This window comes from Lycorma delicatula, chromosome 5, assembly GCF_047948215.1.
Source record: "Lycorma delicatula isolate Av1 chromosome 5, ASM4794821v1, whole genome shotgun sequence".
Lineage (NCBI taxonomy): Eukaryota > Metazoa > Arthropoda > Insecta > Hemiptera > Fulgoridae > Lycorma > Lycorma delicatula.
Window position 1 is genome coordinate 55,606,531 of NC_134459.1, and position 18,693 is coordinate 55,625,223.

An 18,693-nucleotide genomic window follows, 5' to 3' on the forward strand; every position below is an offset into this window, starting at 1 on the left:
ATAATACAATTTTTTTAGTTTCGATTTTAAAATGTCACAAAAGAATAAAACCAGTCTTCTACACTGTGAAAACTATCACCAATCCCTAGAATTCTATCGATTATGGAAATTAATAAACCGTTCTCTTCGATCTGTAATGGTTGTTAATTCCATGTAAATCTTTGTTTCCCTTACCTTAACTTTTAAAATTAATTGGTGACCTAACTAAAATTTCCTTTCCTGTTTTCACGCTATGAAACCGAACTTATTTTCATCCAATATGCATCACATCTCATTTTCCAGTCTCATAATTTTACATACTAATTTGTGTTAAATATCCCGTAATATTTCACCTAAAGAGCATAATAACCTTAATATTATGTTGTCAACGTTTTATTCTATGCGGTAGAGCTTTTAGAGATCTGTCATATTGTAATATTAATTTCTTCCAAAGTAGTCATCCATTTTTTTCTTTTTCCAAGGTAACATTAAAATGTTTTTTTTTTTTTTTTGTTTAAAGTCTTCTGCATAATTTATGTAAATAAACCAATTTATGTGTTAAGAAATGATTAAAAGTTTATTTATATCAAGTTACAAGCCATACTGCAAATTTTTTTTTTTAATCTGAGTCTGGGTAATATTAAAAAAAACGTAAACAAAGTACACTACTTCGTTTTAGGTTTAATAGTAATAATATTAATAAAATCATGTTATTTGCTGTTTTATTACAATAATATATTATGTGAAGACAATATAATGAGTTTATAAAATAGATTTATAGTTTGTTATGTTGGTACTACTTTATTGAAATTGCATAACAGCCAACTGTTAGAACGATTTATTGCTTGCAGAATCGTACGTATCGTATTAGTAACATACTTATAAAACATAAATAACTTAATTGATAGCACTTAATTTACTTTTTTATTAATATTCTATGTTTATGAAAATTTAACGAATGATTAAAATTTGTTGTAATATTTCATCAACGAATTTTTGTGTATTTATTTTAGTTTTAATAAATTAAATTTGTTTTAACATTAAATTATTTTACTACGTTCCGAAGGGAAATTATAGGATAAAAACAATATTTTATTTAAAAAGAGATGGTTAGCTGACCGCTAACAAAGGATTGGCAATCCTCAGAGCGAAATACTTAATTAGAATTACAGACATAAATTAACACCACAATGTTAGCAAATCTAATAAAGATTGATTCAACAGCGGTAGCGTAAAATGGTAAAAAATATTTTATGATTTTACTCCGTAAAATATTAAAAAATCCGAAATTGGTTTTTAGATATTTATCTGAAAAGTATCTGCAAGCCCAAATCGAGCAAATAACTCGTATAATATAATCCAAAATGGGGAAAATTTTCAATCATTGTTCGAAATTTTTAACCTTTCTTCACCTTATTTCAAGGTCGAATTTAAAAAAATTTAAATTGATTTTTAGATATACACTTGAATATTAAATACAGCAGCAATCAAGATGATATCTTCATTTGTTAAGAGAGAAATTAAAAAAAAAGTAATAAAATTTAATGTAACACCATTTTAAAATTTCAACTAGGAATTTGATAAAATGTATAAATCGGTTTTAAGATATTCACATGAAGATTACACACACCAAAAATCAAGTTGATGCCTTAATTTTTTAATAATAAATTGAAAAGATTGTAATATAATTCAAAAACAGTAAAATTTGATGTTATCAAAATTTATCTCTTAAACATGGAATTTTTCAAAATCAGATATACTGACGAAAATAACTGGTCGGTATCTAAAGACTTTCTGTGTTTATTCAATTGCGGGAGCGGCTGGCCATAAGAAAAGAGCGTGAGAGGTACTTTTTCGTTTTATGTTACTCAAAACTTCTTGTCTAAATCAACTAAAAATTACTCAAAAATAATGATTATTTTAAAAATAAACAATTTTTGGGCGAGAAAAAAGGTAAAAAAAAATTTTTACTATTATATTTTTATTAATTAGTCGAGGTTAGCGAGCGTAGATACAAAAAAAAACTTTTACCTTTCTTCTCGCCTAACAATTGCTTTTGTCAACATAACAATTTTTTTTTGAGTGATTTTGAGTTGATTTGGACAAGAATTTTTGGGTGGCAAAAAAAAACAAAAATTACCGTATGAGAATTTAGCGGTTCGCCACCTAGGGGCTCAAATTAGAAGTTTAGCACCGTAACGGATATTTACAATTTAAAAATTTTAATAAAGAATTTTTCATCTTAATATAGCCTATGACACTTCGGATAACATAATGAAGCTTGTTAAAATTTGTTTACCGGTTCCTGAGATTTTTGCTAATATACAAACAAATGTTTCCTCTTTATATAATTGTGAGATGACATGATGAGATAGATATGTCCTACATAATTACATGTGGAAAATTATAAGAATAGTAATAGTAAAATTCAAGAGGTAAAAGAATCGAAGAAAAATGAATTAAACGAATGTCTGGAAGTAATGTACTGAAAATATAACAATATTTGCTCAGCGGTCAAAATACCGTTCATTGTTACAGTGCAACAAAGCAGAATAAACCAATATAAAAGTTGTGTCTTATAGGATATTGGCTTGAAAAGTATTACTAAAAATGATAAGTAAAAAAAAAAGAAAAGGTAAACTAAAAGTAAATATTAACTAAAAATGATAAGTAAAAATACTACTAAAAGTGATTATTATTTTTTTAGTAATTTTTTTCTTTGCACTCTTGGTTGCAATTTATTTTATTTTTTCTAGGTTAATAGTATTAAACTATATTAAAGTATAAAATTTCTGTCTTATTAGAATAATAAAACGGTATTAATTTAATTAGTTAAACTGGTTCATGATTAAATATAAATTACAATTAAAGGCCTACTTTACTGCACTACTCCTGTTATTATTTTAACCTACAATGTTGACACTATTTTATATTGTCAACTGAATTGCATTGTAATTGTTACAATAACAATAACGTTGGGACATTTTAACAATAGTAAATGTTACAATAAATATAATAATGTTATAATAAATTAACAATTGCAATTTCTTACTGTTATAAGTTATAATTAATAATTGTTTTATTTTTATATGCAATTATATTAGGTTTTGTAGGTTAAATAGAAGCATTTCCGAAGTCTGTAAGAAATTTAATTGATTCAGCAGATTGATATCATAAAACCGTAAGATTAATTCTAACAGTAAATAAAATTGTTAATCACAAATTATCAAAAGTGTTTGTTTTTCCTTCTCAAATTCCCAAGCCCGACAAACACTACAACATTGTTTTTTCCCTCAGAAAGAAACGCACGATAACAGACTCAAACTTCCCTAAGGGAAACCCTCGACTACAACCGCTATAACTGCGTGCGGAAGTAACTTAATAAAATAAACAACATTCAACTCCCACTGGAGGGTATAGGCTGGTTCTAATACTTAAATTAATTTTTTAACAAATAATTGCCTGACTGTGCAAGTTGATTTGGAGTATTTTTTTTTTTTTTGCTGGAAACTCGCAAATTGTGCATTCAATTTCGAAGAAAATTAAAAAATTTAACTTCGATTAATATAAGAACACGCAGAAATTTTAACTTGTTTTATTTTTGAGGACTTATTGTAACTGTTTTTTTTCCATGGAAATAAAAAGCTGTGAAATTTCTATTTATATTTTATAAAATATGTATCTTTGGATGAATAAAAAAACAGTGTACTTTTCCGTATAAAACTATCAAAATTAGACTAATAATTAATTTATAAAAACACAAAAATTTTACGAAAATATAACAGCGGATGGAAGTAATTACATATATTATAGCATATTATTAGTTATTATATATATTATTAATATTTCTATATTTATGGAAATGAAAAGAGGAATGTTAGATAAGTAGGTTAAACGGAAGCTCCAAATTTATGTTGAATTAATTTAAATAATTATATCTCTAAATAAAACTATAACTACAGTAGCGTGCACACTATTTTGTATTATTTTTAAGTAATTTTCATTTTTAGATTTTTAAACTTTATACTTCAAGGATGAATGTCAGTTATAGCTTTGAATAAAATAATAAATAAATATAAGTAATTACTTAGTAATTATTAAGTATTTTAATTAAGCGGAATGAAATTTATCCAATTAAATTTCACCGTAATAAAGAAATCTATTTTTAAAGATATTTTACTATTTTATAATTGTTAGCTTATTAATATAATTAATAAGATTAATTTATATTTTTCACATTACGTTCATAAACCAAAAATAAATTATCCAAATATGTTAAATTAAAGAAAAATAAATTTTGTTCGGAATTCCAAGTAAACAGCCCCAAGCATTAGAAGTAGTTGTCATATTAAACGCTCTCACAAGAAAGATGGATGAGGGAGGCTTCAAAACCTCTTCATTCATACAGTAACTGAGCTTTACAAAGGTAAACCAACCTTAAACTTTACGGAAAAAAGATTGTAAAATTTTATGCGCTGGAATCGTTGTACTGCTACATATAAAACTTTATTCATGTAAGAACCGTGTGATATTTATGTTACTCTTTATTTCATTTATTAAGCAAATATATTTTTTTAAATTGTAATCCTAAAGTTTTATTATTTAGAAATTATTATAATTATTATTATTATTAACAAGTTAGCTTAGTTTCTGAGCAACTAATTTGAATTATTGTCGATCTAAAATGTTGTAGGACTGCTTAAAACCGTGTTACAAGATGTAATTAGTTTAATCAGACTAATGAAAAATTGAATTTTAGGTTTCTGTTTGATTTTAAATTCTCCAAAAATTGTGAAAAACCTTTTTTGTTCAAATCTCTATTCAGAACTCTAAAAGTAGTTTTAGATTAAATTTGCGAAAATTTTAACAGCCTTTATTTTTCTAATCAGATATTTCCATTAAAATATAAACTCCCAAAACAATAAAATTGTTAAGGATTCGGCGAGAATTTGCCGTCAACTGAAAACATCAAAAATTGAAAATCAAAATTCATCAATTTATTTAATTATAGTACTTCAAAAAGACGTTGTCCATCTTTGAGAAAATTTGACGAATTTTTTATTATATGATTTGTGTTATTAAGTATATATACAATTATATAAAAAAAAAATGTTTATTTTCAGTTATTTCTCGATGATTTCATATTTGTTTGGTATTAAAAAATTTCTATCATTTTAGTTAAATATTAGTAGAGCAGGAAGAAAATGTTTAACGGTGTTTATTTTTGTGTTTAAGAAAATGAAGTAGGAAAAATATATATCAATTATTATCTCGCCTTTCATACATATCTATCTGTACTTTTTTGATTCGGACAGTGTCTTTTTGAAGATCTATAAATAAATAAATTGTTGAATTTTGAGTTTCGATTTTTGATGTTTTCAATTGACGGCGAACTCTCGCCGAAACCTTAAAAAATTTATTGTTTTGGGAGTTTTGATATTATCTCTTTTTCAGTTCATTCGTAAAATTGAAACTGTTTTTATTTTTATATTTATAAAAATTCTGGTATCTGTCGTGTGTTTGCTAATAAATTTTTGTCGATTGTATTCACACATCTAATAAAGCATCAAATTTGTTCTACAACTAAAACATAAACGTTTTTTGGAATTTCATGGCCAACTTTTTTTTTTTGCTATTAATAAATTATTGGCTTCAATCCAATTTGTCCAATTTTTGCGTGGATAAGAAAAGTTGTACCGGTCTCTCCTTCAACACTATCGAAAAGTCTTAAAATTTGATCATTATCGTTTTCAATGCATTTTGTTACTGTATTAAATATACGTTTCTGGGTACTTACGTATTAACGCCACCGCAGCTACAGCTTTATTTAAAAACAAAGTAGTTAATCGGATTTCGGTGGAAAATGGGCCGATATAGAGTTTAACATAAAACATATAATTATTTAAATAATCAAATTGCAATAATTACTGAATTTATTAAATAAATACTCAAAAAATTACGGTGTTAATCAGTGAAGGTTAGTGAGCGAAGCGAGCGTAGGTTAAGTTTGGTTAAATTATATTTATAAAATAAATAAATATAAATAACCATTTATATTCTGTTTTGAATCTGTTTCGGCCCATTTTCCACCGAAATCCGATTGACTACTTTGTTTTTAAATAAAGTTGTAGCTGCGGTGGCGTTAATACGTAAGTGCCCGTTTCTGATCTTCATTTATTTTGCAAGAATATTGTCCATCTCAAAATCTTCCTAGTTGTCAATTTCTCTGTAATCTTTCATTGCCTCAACGGCCTCAATAGGGCAACACTCTAATGATTCACCGATTATTTAAGAGACTTTTTCGTACTCTTCTAATAAATAATATATATGTTTGTATGGACATAAAAGTATATACGTGTGTATTTAACGTGTGTATAGTGTGTATATAAGTATAGTGTGTATATAAGTATATACGTGTGTATGTATATGTAATGTGTGTATATATACATATATATATATATATATATATATATATATATATATACACATAATATTTCTATGCACACATAGAAATATACATTACAAGTACAATTTTTCGAAATATCACGATCCCAGCGCCACCAAATAGTTGTAATAGTAAAATAAAATTTTTACCAATTTATTTCTGTTTTATTTATTCCTTTTTTTAATAAAGCTAGTGTGATCTCTTGTAAACTAATACTTTTATTTATTTTTTTAATGAAGTGATGGGACTATAAAAATTATTTCATCTTCAGTACTTTCATTTACATAAGAGTATTATTTACTATTAAAACAAGCTGTAGTAATATATTTTCTTTTAAATTCTACTAGGTCAAGTATACATTATCAAGTTTTTGTACGCTATCTAGTACTATCAAGTATTGCTATCTAGCGGCGCGATTTGTAAACGGGTTAGGAGAAAAAAATCAGAGTTAGAAAAAAAAAATTAACATTTTCAAATTAAAAAACGTGAAATTACGAAGATTATCACATATTTATCGAAAAAACACCACCTATATTCATTTAGAACATCTATTTCTGCGATGATATGTATCTTTACTTTATCAAAATTATTTTTTTTAAATATATTTTAAACAATTTTTAAAATTTTGAAATGTCGATTTACTAGTTGATCAGAGTAAATAAGTCTTCGATGTTTCCGCTGTCGGGCAAACTCTCGCTGGTGTCATTCTACCGAACAACTTGATATTAGGTAAAAAATGTAAACCATTGTTTTTTCATCATATACTGATGGAGAGTATGTATTTTATTATGCAGCCAGAATATTTGATTGCGGTCATGATAATACTCTGAGTCGTTCGGAAAGTTTTCAGTCTAACACAGAAATGGAGCAAGAAGGACCAAATGGCTATGATATTTGTAAAGTATAATATTTTAGATGGCGTACTATGAAGTTTCAGACGCTTGCATTTAGTTATTTGTTTAAGGTGAACGAATAAAAGAAAACAACCTTTGACATTTTCTATAAAAAAAAAAATGGATAAAATGAAAATGGATGAATGAAATTTGAACTGTTATAAAGTACTTTGTTTTAACTGTGACAGACATACAAAAATTTAACTTCTACTTTGAAGAATTCTTCCTCTTAGTTTTCATCGGTAAAAAAGTGGTGTCCGAATTTAATCGTTATACATCCATTAAAGATACCACCCAGGATCCCAAAATCGTTATCAATGACGAAATTGTCGAAAAAATTCATAATTCCCTGTCGCAAACATCTTGATAGATCGTGTCTATTATATTTTACGCGATGTTTTGTGTTACGAAAAAGTTTTCCGCTCGATGGGTGCCTGTTTGTTAACAATCGACCAGAAAAAAATTTCATTGAACACTTCTCGAGAGTCTTTAGACTAAAACGCGATTCAGCTGAAATTCTTTAATTTTTTATAACAGTAGATACAAAATGGATTCATCATTACCCGCCAAAGACCAAACTCCAAAAAGCGGATGGAAGCAGGTGAGAGTACGCCAAAAATCCGAGAACGGATCTGCAGGAAAAGTCACGGCTACGGTTTTTTTGATAACCTCTTGTTATGATGTTTATAGTCTACAGAAAAAAGCACCATCATCAACTTCTTTCACTATTGCATCAATTGAAAGGTGCTATTCAGGATAAACTTCCACATCTAGGCAAAAAGAAAGTACTCTTTCACTACAATAATGTTCTGGCATACACTTCACGGGTTGTTGCTGTAAAACTAAGTGACCTTCGCTTCCATATGCGCCGTATTTACCAAATGTGGTTTCCAGCGATTAACGTTTCTTCACAAACCTGAAGAAATGGGTGGTGGGTGGTAAAAAATTCATCCCAAGATGAGTCAAAACTGAAACAACCAATTATTTTGTAGAGTTAGAAAATCGCATTATACTAGTTGAAAAATCGTTAATCAAATATATCGAATTGCAAGGCGATTGATTACGTTGAAAAATAAAAAACTAATCTGAAAACTTTTTCTTTGTCAGGCCATAGAAATTTCCAAGCGATTCTCGTACTATTTCGTTTAGATCAGTAGAGCAGTTATGTGTAATAAAAAAAAAAAAAAAATCACTTAGTAGAATAAATAAAAATTTATCGGTAGTAATGTTTTTTGATTTTATAATTATAAGAATATTAGTATAAAACAAGTATACTTACTTAGTTTATAATTTCTTTTTTACTTCTGTCATATACCTTATTTTCTTCCTGTAGGGAATTATGCATTGTAGTTGCACAAACAAAGTTGTATAAATAAAGCGTTTAACTCAATATTTAATGTTATTCTTATTAAAAAATTGTCGTAATATAAATTTAAAACAAAAATGGTTCTCTTATTTCATCTTAATGAGACGTATCAAAGTGAACATAATAAAAAATCTTCAAATCATGAACCACATCCAACAGGCCTTTGATAAGGTATGGATACCTGGCTTAATCTACAAGTTAAACCTACAACTTCCTCAACCCTACTTCCTAGTCTTGCGGAATTATCTTGAGGGGCGTTTTGCTCAGGTGAAATGTAATGACGAGTTTTCAAGGTTCTTTGAGATTGGATCGGGTGTCCCTCAGGGCTCTGTGCTGGGCCCTGTGTTGTATTCCATATTCGCTGCGTACATTCCGGTCCTGGATGAGATTGCATCGTCGCCACATTCGCTGATGACACTGCTATCCTGGCCGTTAACGGAAACCCTGGCCTAGCCTCGCAGGCCCTACAGATGGCGCTGGATCGTGTGTGCGTGTGCAGAAAAAGTGGAGGGTTAAGGTTAATCAAGGTAAGTCTGGGCACGTCACATTTGCCCCATGCGGAGAGTCCTGGTGTGTACTTCGATGGTGATTAATAATTGTTGGATTATAATTATCCAACAAGATTTTAATTTACAAGGCTATCCTGCGCCCAATCTGGACGTACGGTGTAGAATTGTGGGGAACGGCTAATAATAATAATGTGGAAATTATACAACGATTTCAGAACAAAGTAGCGAGGGTAATTGCCGAAGCTCCGTGGTTCACGCGGAATGATGAGATTCAGGATTATCTGGAGCTCTCATCGGTTCGTGAGATTGTACAACAGCGCAATGACATATACCTACAGAGGCTTGAGAATCGTGTAAACCACTTTGCAATTAATCTACTCGATAACAGCAGAGATGTCCGAAGGTTGAAACGAGCCCATGTACTCGACTTAGGGTCTGCGTAACAGTTTGGAATCTAACACCGTCAAGTTTAGTGGTGTCGTATCTAATTTCTTGTTAGTTCTCTTTCTTTTTCTTTCTATTTGTTATTAATGTTTGTTTTGTGGACTATATGGTGCTGAAATTAATGGTTTGTGGTTTATGACTGAGCTTGATATTTCATATTTGACTTTAAGTTTGCTTGTAACTGTTTATTGTGTATTATTTATTTTGGGGGTTCCTTAAGGACCTTCTTATCACGTGATTTTGTCAGGAAACTTACTTATGGCTCCGCAGGAGAGCTGATAGAAATTATAATTGTTATTGAGCAAAAAAAAAAAAATATTATGGACCTACTCGTAAGATTTTTCACAGGACTCTGTACTAAGGACTATTACTTTTGATTTCATACATTAATAACTTAGCAATGAAATTAATTGATGAGAATATGGTAATCTATCTGCTGACAACTAGCTATTAGTTAAGAAATATAGAAATAAATGATTTGACTGATGTTCAACATGTAATATCTAAAGGAATTGGTTTACTTTCCATTCCTACTTTTTTATTACTGAAAAAATTTTATACCTAAACAGAAAGTACATAAACGATTTAATGGATTAAATCAATTAAATGGACTAAATCTGACCAAGGGTAGAAAACTTAATTTATCGATATAATATCTAAGGAGTGTTTAACTGCGGTTAGAGTTGTATTCAGTTAATATTTTTTTGTAGATAATGTATTATTTAAGACGATTTATTTTCCGCAGCTTCACTCAAATTTATAACAAGGTAGAGCCTACTTCGCCTCAATTATTTTTCGGTAAAAAAAATGTTCTCAAAAAAACAAAACTGCCCGGTTAATCTTTGGCGAGAATATTTTAGCACATTGTAAATCATCATTTATAAAATCAAATTAAATTTTGATTATTTCATCAATTTGTCTTTATCAATGCTTACTTCATGAAAAAAAAACGTCATTTTTTTTTAAATCCGATATTCATGATAATTTTATTACAGGTAGTTTAAAATTAATAACATTTCATTAGCATTACATATTTATCCAAAAAAGATTACACTTTAGTTTGTTCTTTAAAAATTTCGTAATTACCTTAATTTTTAAATTTAAGTTCTAAGTTTTTTATTTTATTTTTCATAATTTTTTTTTAATGTTAAATATATGTATTAAACTGTATTAGTAGTTAATTATAATATATTTTCATTTATTGTATGTCAAAGAATGTCCTTTAATAGAATTTATGTGTGAATATTCAATGATAAAATATCTCTGATGTGTACTTTTAAAATAATACTTTTGTAAATTATTCCTTTATACGAGTATATTCTACGTGTATCCATATCTACTAACTTTTACTTGTCTTTAATTAAATATCATGGACTACTTGTATATATATATATATATATAATAATGTAAATGTTCGTTTGTTCAACATCTTAAACTCCGAAAGTTCTTCACCGATTGCTTTGAAATTTTGACACAACGTTGCATTCGAATATGCGTGTGTTTTTATATACCTAAGATGTCACACTTGTGACAGGTAAAAACAGCGCTAGCTGTTAGACGTCAAAGCAGCACACGCTATACTAAATATTTTACCATTCCATTTCAATGTTTCCGATATGTGTGTCTTTAGACTAAACGCTTTAGACTAAAAAACTACTGGAGCGATTTACGCGCGGGTAAAAAGGGAGAAAGGGAAAAATTGGAAAAGGGAAAGAGGGAAAAGTCGGAAAAGGGAAAAATAGAAAAAGGTAAAAGGGAAGAAGGAGAAAATACAAAAAATGGAAAAACGGGAATAAAGAAAAACGGAAAAAGGAAATGGAGAGGGAAAAAAAGAAAGAGGAAGGGGAAAGGGAAATAGGGAAAGGAGGAAATGGGGAAAGGATAGAACATATAGGATATGGAAAGGAGGTACGGCGGAGGAAAGAGGAAACGGGGAAAGTGAAAGGGTAAATGGGGGAAAGGAAAGGGAATATGGTAAAAATGAAAATTAGAAAATGAAAAGGGTTAAGGGGGAAAAGGAAAAGGGGAAAAGGATAAAAGGGAAAAAGGGATAAGTCAAATATTTTGAAGTTCCGTAATGTTCATTTAGTTAATGTTTAACAAACTTTCAATTGTGTTAATTTAATTTATATATATATATATATATATATATATATATATATATATACATTCAAATTTATCAATAGCAAAGCATTACCGGGTTTGCTAGTATATATATATATATATGTATTAGGTAAATAAATGGATAAACGTTTTAAAATTATTAATTTTTTGACATTATTTGTAGCATTTTTATTGTTGAAATAAGTTCTACCTGCCATGTAATGTTATAATTTGAAAAATACTATGAAGTCTTAACGGTAAACTTCCAATTATTATTAGGTACATTCTATGGTTTTATTACTTGTCATTTTTATTTTACTATTATTATTTATTTGATTTATTGCTATACTGTGACAGTTTCAATCTTGTTTGATGTGAAATAAAATTATTACTGTTATTAAATTTATTGGATATAGAGAAAGATAATTTGGATTACTGTGATGAAAACTAGGATTGTGATATTTAATGTAAATTCATAAACTGGACATCTTTTCAGTCATATTGAAATTCTCTCTTCTGATTATATATTACAACTTTACTACCAGCAGATAACGGAACTATCACAAATAGTCTACGATGCTATTGTATCAGGACATTGTCATTAGTTTGGAACATTCTGTAATATATTTTATCTTTGACAGTAGCTGTCTGTTTCGTATCTTAGTAATATAATATTAGGAATTTTACATTTAAGATAGACTATTGAAGTTTAAATTAGCATAATCTGATTAACAGTTTTGTTTCTTATCCCGCATAATATAATTCATAAATCAGATAAGATCCTATATTATTCTTGTCAGTTCTAATAAAATAAAGAAAAAACTATCAACTAATAATAATAATAATGTCATCGCTTTGACTTTTATTATTTTAAACCATATCAATGAAGTTAAACGTGAAGTTTTGAGGTATTTTTGTTGTTTTATTTTCGTTCTTTTTTCTTCAAGGCAAATGGGGGGTGAAGAAATAAGATGTTTTAAGTATATGTAAAATTTTTATCTAACTAGCGTTCAAAATAAATGTATTTAGAGAGGGTCTTGTCCCTAATTTCCCCGTTATAGTACATTTACAGAATTGGTAATAATTTTAATAAACAAAATATTTAAAGAAAATAACTTTGTTAATAAAAATTTCTTTCAAAACAATAGTCTCACTGTTTTGAATTTTGTTTCTGACTTGATATTCTCTAGCATTTTATCCAAGTTTGATTTGTATCCATGATATTTTTCAAAGAATTATTAAATCTATTAGGAAAGAAGAAATTAATACGCAGTTTTTTTTTCAACTAAACTAAATCTAAAATTTTATACATTAAACTATATAAAATTTATTTTACAAAAATAAATTTAAGTCAAAGGACGAAACGCATATCTCATTTTGTTATAGTAAATAGGAAAGGTAAAAAATTATTCCAGCAATAATTTTGTAAATAATTTAAATAAAAGACCAGAAGTAAGCTTGATTTATAAAGGTTTATAAGGGAACTAGTTAACATTACTTTTTTTATGAATTGTAATTTATAAAAGCCGAAAAATATTAATGAGTGAACTATCCAATATTTTTATTCAATTGATAATAAATTAAACCTAAACTAATTTTACTTGAAAAATTTTAATTTTTAATGAACTTAAGGAGTTTTTATCTATTCATATGTTCTTTTTTTTTGTTTAATCTTATCACTTTACGAGATAACCAGTTTTCATTGTCTCTTGTTTTCGAAATTGAACCAGTTTTGATGATTATTTTTTATTTCGTAAAGATAACTTCTCTGATGATCTTTTATAAGTTTTTCCCAGAAAACTTAAATTTTTTTGATTGACATTTAAATGACATTACCTAAATAAACAATTTTAAGATTTAAAAAAAATTATCAGTCATTACATAGTATGGGATTGTTAATAGCGTAATAATAAACATATCACTAGGCTACAGCTTAACGTCATTCTGTTGTTATTTATAAAAAATTTTACTGGAAACTTGCAAGAAATTTTCTTATGTGAGGGAAAGTAATTTGTTGATATGTACGTATTTTAATAAAAATATAAGTGAAAAATATAAAATACGTTTAAAATAGTATTAATGGCTTTAAAAAATATAGTAAAAAAGTAAACTTTTCTTTTAGTTTAAATTTTTTAATTTGGCTTAATAATCCTTAATTTGTTAATTGTTTGTTCTTAATACGACGCTGATTTCATAAAGTCGAAATTTAAAGGACTGAATTGTATTATTAATTTAAAAAAAAATATTTTTAGCCCACCGGGCTAGTCTAGTGGTTAACTCGTTGTCGCAAATCAATTGTTTAACACCTGATATTTGAAGTCAAAAGTTATAAAGTTCAAATCCTAGTGCTTTTATACGGATTTGAATATTAAACAGCAGATACCGATGTACTTTGGTGTTTGGGGTTCAGTTAACCACACGTCTCAGGAATGGTTGGTTTGGGTCTGTACTAGACTGCACCTCATTACCATGTCATTCATCCTCATCTCGTTGTGCCTCGTGGCACAACGAGATGATTTTTTTTTTTGCTTACTGTTCAGCAGCTGAACAGATTGCAACGTACACATTACGAAAATAAATTTAAAAAAGTATTTATTGAAAGTCAGTTTCATTATTATTCTATTAAATTTTTCGTTTTTCTTTTAAAACAGTTATATACACTATTGAAATAAATATAAATCGATTCAACCTAAATCGATTCTTCTCTCAATCGCCACAAAAATATTAAATTGGCATATTTTTAATGTACCAGAATATTAGCAATATAACCAACTTTGTACAAAGATCTAATTTGTTTATGTAAACAGATGACAACAGTATAATGCATTTTTCAAACAACGGTTAAGCTGGTATCTGTTGTTTGTTGAATACTGATTTGAATGAAATCAATGCTTGGTTTCAAGCAAATAGGCTGCTTCTCAATAATGATAAGATACGGATAATTAACTTCCATTCCCATTATTCTAGAACATCTCCATCAGATGTCCCTGCGTTAAATCTTTGTCTTCTAATTATTGGAAAGGGTTTAATCTAGAGACTACATATAAAACAAAAGTTCTCAAAATTTAAAAGTTATATTGTTTATTACCTAAATCGTATTTATTTCTTAGGAAAAAGTTGTTGATTATTATGAACTATGCTTATATCTGTTATTTTTTAATTTAAGTTATTTTTTTATTTTTTTTTAATAACCTTAAAATAACATGAAAGTTATTATAAAAACAGATTTTGAGATGTATGGATCATGATTCGAAGTTCATAATTCTATCTTTATTTTGTGAAAAAAGTTAAAATATTTAAATATCATTTTTAATTGTATTTCTTTTAATATAATAAAATATTAGCTATATTATAAAAATAGATTAAGAATTTTCATCGTACATCTTATTAATATTTAATTTTGTTTATTAAATTTTGTTTATTCTTTATTAAATTACCTTATTTGATGTAAGAAATCCTATCGGAAATATTCTGAGGTTCAAATCTTAATAAAGGTTAATTGCTTTTATACGGATTTGAATATTAGGTAGTGGATACCGATGTACTTTGGTGGTTTTTTGAACCCGTCCTCCCAAGGCCGGACCCTCATAGCAGTATAGCAGTTTACCCTTATAGCCTTCGGGTCTGTGGTCTTTTGTGCCGTTGCCTCAAACCATCTTAGTGGCCACGCTGGGCCTGACTATTCCGTTCCCAGCAGCACCACCCGTATAGCCGGGACTAGGTCTTCTCATGCCTCGCCTCTAGCTGGTGGTCCCCCAAAGGGGAATCCCACCGGGTCTGTGGTCTTTTGTAAATCCCCGTCCTATTCAAGTATCCTGCTCCTCTCCTGCAGCCGCTTTTATCTACCAGCTTCCTAGTACGCTAGCTCCTCAAAAGCCTTCGCTTTCAATATAGGTAATATCTTGTTGTTTGCTCAACTCAATTTCTAGGACCGTGCAACGTAGCCTCCACTATATTGTCCGGCGTAATCTTGCCGACTATCGCAATGACCTCTGTTCTATCCTCATTCCACGTATCGCAATGTAAAATGTCGTATTCCACCGAGTCACTTTCCTCGCAGTAGATGCATCGACCTGACCTCCTCCTTTTTCTGTTAAACAGGTACTTACTGAAGCAGTAATGACCAAACAAGAGTTGTGTCAGCTTTGGTGGTAGGGGTTCAATTATAAATTAAACACACGTCTCAGGAATGGTCGGTTTGAGTTTGTACAAGGCTGTACCTCATTACCATACCACACATAATCATCCTCATCTCGTTGTGCTATGGGGGTGAATACCACTATGGATATTCATCGAATTCTATTTATATTACCGCAGAATACGAAATAGTTTTGTATATTCTGATATGTTTTTATTATTTATTAACACAATATAATTTAGTTAAATACTTATAGTTATGAGAAAAAATTTCTTGAATTACACGTTCAGCACCGTTTCGTTGTATTGTATTGTATTATGATTTGCGTTTATAAATTATTCCTATTTAGTAAGTATATTTATTTAAAAAGTACATTTTAGGTAATATTTTTTTTTTTATGAATCTGCTATATTATTCTTTGTTTAAAAAAAAACTCAAAACTTGTTTTGTGGTCGAATCATTTAAGTAACACATACAAAATTTCATTACGTGAAAGAGCCCATTTTGTTGTAATGTATACTAAAATTTCTCGGAAAGTGTTGTAAAAAAATTAATTTAAGGCCTATCCGCCAAAGTGTGCTAGATTTTTAAGTTTAATTCTTTATGATACTCATATAATAATAGGATTAGTTTTTAAATTCATTATTTTTTTTTTCAAATTTTTTATTTAAATGTACAATTTTATATATATATATATGATCGATATTACATTTTACAAATTGTATTCAACACCAAATAAGGTTCATAGTTCTCGCAAAATAAATTTACATCAAACTTCATACAATATTTTAGTCGTGGAAATGGAACGAAATATTTACGATTTATATATATTTTAATAAAAAAACGCTCTTGTACAACTCTGCGCAAGAAGATCAACGTTTCATTTCCTACGGTCTCATTATTTCGCAGTCAGAAACGCATTGATTTTCAGGGTACAACGGACACTAGATACATTCTATTAAGAAGTATAACATCAAATTGATTAACATAACTTCAAATTGAGGTTATGTTGTCTGTTGTTAAACTTTAATTTAGCGTAACTCAACAACGACTCTACTAATTTTCATCAGTTTTTCTCATGCACAACTTCAGATACATTACCACAGAATATTTAAATTTTAATGAAATTGATCCGGCAGTTTTGGAGGTTTTTGACCCACAAAAACTGTAGGCCTATATATACATAAGGAAACCCCCAATTGAAGTGGACAGTATTTTCAAACTCCTCATAAACTCAAAACGTTACGTAAATTCATTATCACCCCCCAGTCACGCAGTGTTACCGAAAGTAATGCCGTAGATTTATTCGAAAAGTCGGTAAAAAGGTTGTAATTAATTTCAAGGCTAAAATATTACTTTATTATTTGCTTAGAAAACGTAGAATATCTTCTTTATTTTACAGACTAACTGTAAATCTATATTTTCACAAGTTCTTTCATGTCCGATTCTGTACTGCTAGCCACTATTGGGATTCTGAATAACGAAGTTCACCCCGCCAGTATATAAGTATTTAGATAGCTTCACTAAAGAGAAACTATTTATAAATTTATATTTGTATAGTGAAAAAGCGCCTTATTTTTCATTTTTGAATATGAATTTTAATTGAAAAAATATTCTGAGTCACGATAACAGAAATAATGATTTGCTTATGAATATAAATTGTGTAACATTAAACAGTTATTATAAAATTTACATAAATATTTGCATGTCAAATTTATGCACGATAAATTGATCGGTAGCTAAAATTAATGGCCGACAGTTATTTTATGTATTTAGAATGTATGTAATAGTAGAATAAAGCTTTAAAAACACAGTACAAATATAATGTATCTAGCAGTGATTGAGGCGTTATCATTTCGCAAGGGCAGTTCGGTAGTAGTAGTCTCGAACTGGGGAGTGTTGTAAACAATAAATTAGGCTGCGAGTGCGGACGGGACGGCGGATAGCGGTGTGCGGCAGTGTGCTGTGTGATGGCATGGTGGTCGACGGCGGAATCGGTGGCTAAAAAATGCGCATGCCCGGACCAGCCCGTGGCAGGCTCGGGCCGGAGCATCCAAGGGAGCCCACGAGCAAAGCCTGGCTCGTTTCTATAGCGGAGCAGCCAGTCTGCCAGTCAGCCGTTCTCCGTCCGATCGTTTGTGTCGCGCTGTTTTCGTCGAGTCATGTCAATATTATTATTAATATTATTATCACCTTAGTCTTTTTATTTAAAACATCTATTCGTTTGTCTTTGTTACGAGTCTACGGTTAATTCTGTACCGCTTAAATAATGGCAACTCCTCCGGATAGTCCGATTGAAGAAGTCGTCTATGAGATAGAGCCTTCAAGAGTGCCAAAACACCGCCCCGTCGCACTTGAGGATCTCTGCCGGCAAACTAAATTCACTCGACAGGAAATACGTGTTATGTATCGTGGTTTTAAACAGGTATTAATATATTTATTCAATAACTTATAAAATTATATTATTTGTTACAAAAGACTTAACTTGTTAATTATTAGCTGTTTATTAGATTTATTCGCGTTAAGCGAAACATACTTTTTATGTTTTTTCGTTGAAAGATTCATTATACTTTTGTTTTTAATATTTTACAGCATAATACGATGTTATTTCGTCAGTCCTACGATAAAATTAAAAAGAATTATTACTTTTCTCTCATAATTGTTTCGTAGTTTACCTCAAAATTTGTTTCACGAATTTTTTTCGACGTTTATCAGGTTTACTTTCTGGTATTACCGATTTACTAATACAAAGGGAGAAATTTATGATTTTCTAACAATAAAGTTCTGTTATTTTTATTGATTAAATTATTTGTAGA

The 18,693-nt window shown here is 28.9% G+C and overlaps 1 protein-coding gene across 2 annotated transcripts in view; it reads left to right on the top strand.

Annotated features, from left to right (window-relative positions):
* Positions 1-17,951: 17,951 nt before the first annotated feature.
* Positions 17,952-18,693, top strand: part of LOC142324433 (A-type potassium channel modulatory protein KCNIP1) — a 445,118-nt gene continuing 444,376 nt past the window's right edge. The window contains exon 1 of one of the 2 annotated variants that reach the window (XM_075365265.1): positions 17,952-18,302. In XM_075365265.1, the coding sequence (XP_075221380.1) occupies positions 18,147-18,302 (156 nt within the window). In that variant the 5' untranslated portion in view covers positions 17,952-18,146. The remainder of the gene's footprint in view (positions 18,303-18,693) is intronic. The other variant, XM_075365264.1, reaches the window with a different exon arrangement.